At 64.8% G+C, this 4,980-nt stretch overlaps 1 protein-coding gene across 1 annotated transcript in view; it reads right to left on the bottom strand.

The window, feature by feature from the left end:
• Positions 1-4,980, bottom strand: part of KCNJ9 (potassium inwardly rectifying channel subfamily J member 9) — a gene marked incomplete at its 5' end in the record, with an annotated part of 5,100 nt that extends 120 nt beyond the window's left edge. Inside the window, 2 exons of the mRNA XM_040452336.1 lie at positions 11-1,877; positions 4,176-4,980. Coding sequence (XP_040308270.1) covers positions 1,546-1,877; positions 4,176-4,980 — 1,137 coding nt within the window. The remainder of the gene's footprint in view (positions 1-10; positions 1,878-4,175) is intronic.

The following is a 4,980-nucleotide window of genomic DNA, read 5'->3' on the forward strand; positions in this document are numbered from 1 at the left end:
CCTCAGCTACTCCTCAGCTTCCCCTCAGCTTCTCCTCAGCTATTCCTTAGCTACCCTCAGGTACTCCTCAGCTGCTCCTTAGCTTCCCCTTCAGCTTCCCCTCAGCTACTCCTCAGTTTCTTCTCGGCTCCCCCTCAGCTTCTCCACAATTCCCCTTCAGCTCCTCCTCAGCTCAAATGCCCTACCTCCTGACGTGACTTCCAAGTCTATGTAGAGCAGTGGTTCTCAAAGTGTGGCCCCCATACCAGCAGCATCGGCGTGACCTGGGAACTTGCTAGAAATGCAAGTTTTTGGTCTCTACCCCACACCTATCGAGGCCGAAACTCCGGGAGCGGGGCCCAGCCGCCTGCGTTTCCACAAGGTCTGCAGGCGACTCTGATGGACACGCCAGTTTGACAAGTGCTGGCTCACTCGTTCTCTGTCGTTCTCTGGGCCTTACTCAGCCCCCAGCTTTCCGATCACCGAACCCTCCCGCCCTCTGCTCCGAGAGACGGTCGGGTTCCGTTTGAGCCACACCTGGTGCGGTTGCCTCAGACACCGTGTCCCGAGGGTGGGAACCAGGTCTCCGAACGCCCGCCCCGCCTGTGCCGGGTCAGTGCTCTGTACCCAACGTGCACCCGGTGAACCCCGCCAGTGGCTCCTGGGTCACCGTGCCCTGGGACAAACTCCGCTTTCCCACGGGCCCCCGTACCCTAGCTCGAGCGAACTCACTTTCTAGATCTCTCCTGGCCCTTCTCCTTCCCCAGAGCGTCCCTCTTCCTCTCCTGCCGCTGCAGTGCTATTTATGAGATCTCGTCGCGCTGTCAGAAAATAGCCGTCCCTGCTCCTCCTTCCCCGGGGCCCTGTCTCCCTGCACTTGGGGGCAAGGTCACTCACACCCAGCCGAGCCACCCCCACGGCCTTCCGCCCTCCTGCTCCGGTCACAGTGGTGGGGGCGGGGCGGGGCGGGCACCCTCGGCCCGGCCCACCTCCGTCCGCGCGGCGTTCTCTCCTCGGGGTCAGCTCGGGCCACCGTGTCCAGCGAGACAGGTGGGCCGCAGCACGGGGAGGCTGGCCGGGGAGGTGAGTGGGGACTAAAACCCAGCCCGCACTCCGCTCCCCAAGCCGTGCCCTCCGGTTCCGGACGGCATCGGTTCCGGAGGGAAAGGGCGCCCTTCCAGAATCCGCAGAGATGCCCTAGGGCCGAGCAGCGGCCCCGGGACCGCCGCCTGCGTCCGTCCGTCTGCCTCCCCACCGGCGTCCGTCCGTCTGCTCCCGTCTCCCCATCCAGCCCCGCGTAGATCCATCCTTCTGTCCATCCGTCCACCCGTGAACAGACGTGAGGGCCGAACACACACAGGCTGGCACGTTACCCGTCCCCACCGTCCGTCCTCCCGACACCAGGCCCCGCGCCGTCCGCTGGATTCTGGGCTCGCCATTCTGAGGGGGCTCTCCGGCCTCAGCGCGTCCCCCGAGGGGGCCTTGCCTGCCTCCTCCTCCGCCCGCGCCATCCAGCTCCCAGGTACCGGTGTCTGGCCCTGCCACAGGGGTCTGGAGGAAAACTGGTCACACCTTGGACTCGCTCTCCGGGGGCGGCAGGCAGCTGTTCTGCTCCTTGTCCGCGCCAGCCCCTCCGCCCGCGCCCTCCCCGGCCCCCTCCTCCTCCACCTTCTCATCCAGCCGGCTGGGGACGGACCAGTAAAGATGGGCGTCTAGGCGGGCGGCGGCCTCGGCCAGCTCCCGGGCGCTGCACGAGGGTGTGGGCACCTCGAAGGTCTGGTGGAAGCTGGCATAGTCCACCTCGTAGAAGCCGTCCTCCAGCGTGAGTACCGACGTGAACCGGTGGCCCCACAGCACCTCGTCCACCAGGTAGGAGCTCCGAGCTTGGCAGGTCATCCCTGCGGGGAGGGACGCGGGTCGTGGCCGGGGCGGGGGGAGGGGCGGGGATCCCAGCCCCAGGCTTCCCTCTCCTGCCTCTCATTCCGCGACCCTATTCCACACTCTTCTCTCTGCCCCTCCCCACCCCTCTTTGGCCCAGCCCATCTTCTCCCCCTTCCCCACCCCTGTACCCGCCCGGCTCCCCCCTCTTCTGCATCCGCCCTCGCTCTCTGGACCCCCAGCCCACGCTCTCCCCTCCTCCCTGTGGGAGGTGCCCCATCAGAGAAGCTTAACCTTGACACTGACCTTGGGGACCATCTATCCAACTTCCCTCTGCACACAGGCCGTCCCACTGGAGCCCGACGACGGGCATCGAGCTTCTCCTTCCCACTACCCGGGATGGGGCGCTCACCGCCTCACAAGCGTTGACGCCCCGAACAGGTTTGTTTCTAGTAAGAGCTAAACTCTGCTGCTGGCCATTTCACACCCCTTCAAGTATCTGAAAACAGGAGCCTCGGGGCCCATCACGTCTTTTCTTCGGGCTGCACGTCCCTGGCTCCCTCCATCCTTCCTCATGCCACCTGGCTCCCCCCGATTTTGCCGTCTTGATCGCAAACCTGAAGGGCCGAGGGGACCCCTTTCGGCACTTTGAGCGTGATACGTGTCCGGCTGTGGCCCGCGCCACGCATGGAGAGGGCTCACCACCTCTCTCCGGCCATGAGGCTGTCGCTAATAGGGCCCAAGACTACGTTACATAAGCGTTTTTGGAAGAGCTGGATCACACTGCTGCAACATTAAGCCTGTGGCCAACTGAAACCCCCGGGTTTTTTTCGCCCCAGCTCTTCAATGCGGTGCTTACATAAGTGATTTTTTTAAAGCCTAAATGTAGAATTTTATATTTATTCCTTTTAAATGTCATCTCGTTGGGCTTTGGCTCATTTTACTTGGCTTTTCAAAAGCGTTTTGAATCCTGACTCTCTCACCCAAAATATTACCGTCCTCTCCAGCTCTGTCTCTCTAGAAACGTCGGACGAGCTCCCCTCCCGATCTCCTCCACGCCACCCTCCCCAGTCCTGCTCGCCCTGGGGCTGTGTCCCGTCTTCCCTGGCGGGTTGGCACACCCACCAGGGCAGGCGACCCTCCCCTAGGGTCTCTCCCCCAGCTCCTGTCCACCTCAGAACAAGGGGGAACGGGAGACGGAACGTTAGCTAGCCAGGGACCGGCTCTCCACGTTGCCCTGAGACACCTTGGGGACACTGGCATTCGGACTCCTCTGGCGAAGGCTGGAATAGGAAGTGTCCGGTGGGGGAGGGGAAGAAGAGGCAGAAGGGACCCTGGGGGGAGAGCGGCTGTGAGGGAGGGAGGGCACAGCAGGGACCTCTCTCCTTAGGGCTGTTGCTCAGGGCCCGGCAGGCGAGTGACAAGTGGCTGGACAGCAAGGAACGGGACCGGGGTGAGGAGGGGAAGGGGCAAGGGCTAGGGCAAGCATGGCGGGGTGGGGGGGGCGGTGAGGAAGCCATGGGGGCACGGGGGCGGAGGGTGGTGCCATAGAGGCTTGGCAGGAAGGGCCAGGAAAGGGGTTTGAGGGCACCAGCCTGGGAAGCCGGCAGAGGCCGCTGTGCAGGCCATACCCCACAGCCTTCTGCGGTTTTCGTACCCTCCTCCGGCTTCCAGATCTGAGGCCTGGAAGGACCTCATCTGCGCCCCTGCGCTGGCCTCTTCCTACCTGCTCCCAAACCCTTCACTATGTAGGCCTGAGTCGAAGGTCCGGACGGACATCACCCAGGCAGGGGGTGTTGACAGCTCCTTCTGGAAAGGGGCTAGCAATGCTAAGATCATCTAGTTCCTTGGTCAGCGGAAGTTGAGAGTCCTCGGATGGCTGGGGAGGCTGAGGCAGAAGTGAGCCCAGCTGTCAGCCTGTTCCTAAGCTCCAGCCCAGGAATAGCTCAAGCCACTGAAGGCCCTCGCCACCAAGTTCAGGGGCCCGGACCCTCTCAGCGATGGAAAAAGCCCTGAAGGTACCCCTTCTTCCACCTTCCAACTCTGGACCAGCAAACCCCGGAGCCGGGCTCCCCCTGCCCTATCCGCTTATTACACCCGCGACTATGGACACCCGTCTCAACCTCTACTCGCCGCGCAAAGTCCCGTCTGAGAAATGGGCACGGTAAGGAGAACGGGCCCTCCCGAGGTCAGGAGCGTCGCCGGGACCAGAGGACCTCGGGGGGCCGCGCGGGCCACGCAGCAAGTGTGAGCTCCGCGACCGTGCCCCCCCCCCCCCCCCCCCCCCCCGGCCCCCCCCCCCCCCCGCGCCCGCGCACCGGTGGCCTCCACCATGCCCTCGAGGATGACGACGATCTCGAAGTCGTCCCTCTCCAGGGCGCGGCGCGACGCCTCCCAGAACGGGCTGGCGGCGTCGATCTCGTGGCTGATGACGAGCGGCGACACGAGGAAGAGGCGGTCGTCGCCCGTGTCGAAGCCCACGCTCAGGTCGGTCTGGTGCAGCGGGATGAACTCGCCCTCCAGCGTCTGGCGCGAGCGGATGAGCTTGGCGCGGATGGAGGCCTCGACGATGTGCGACGAGCGCAGGTCGCCCACGCGGAACATGAGGCACAGGCGCCCGTCGCGCAGCGACACCACGGCGTGCGACGAGAAGACGAGCGTGGCGGCGCGCTTGTTGGGCTGCGAGATCTTGACGAACATGCAGCCCACCATGAAGGCGTTCACCATGGAGCCCAGGATGGCCTGCAGCAGCAGCAGCGCGATGCCCTCGGGGCACTGGTCGGTGATGACGCGGTGCCCGTAGCCGATGGTGGTCTCCGTCTCGATGGAGAACAGGAAGGCGGCCACGAAGCCGTTGAGGTTGTTGACGCACGGCGTCCACGCCGCGTCGCCCAGGTGCTCCAGGTCGCCGCGGCCGTAGGCCACCAGCCACCAGATGGCGCCGAAGAAGAGCCAGGTGAGCGCGTAGGCGAGCACGAAGAAGAGCAGGCTCAGGCGCCACTGCAGGTCGGCCAGCGTGGTGAACAGGTCGGTCAGGTAGCGGCCCGGCTCGCGCACGTTGCCCTGCTGCACGTTGCACCTGCCGTCCTTCTCCACGTAGCGCTGGCGGCCGCGGCGGCGCGG

The sequence above is a fragment of the Herpailurus yagouaroundi genome, unplaced genomic scaffold (assembly GCF_014898765.1).
Source record: "Herpailurus yagouaroundi ecotype Mexico unplaced genomic scaffold, PumYag 207, whole genome shotgun sequence".
Taxonomy (NCBI): domain Eukaryota; kingdom Metazoa; phylum Chordata; class Mammalia; order Carnivora; family Felidae; genus Herpailurus; species Herpailurus yagouaroundi.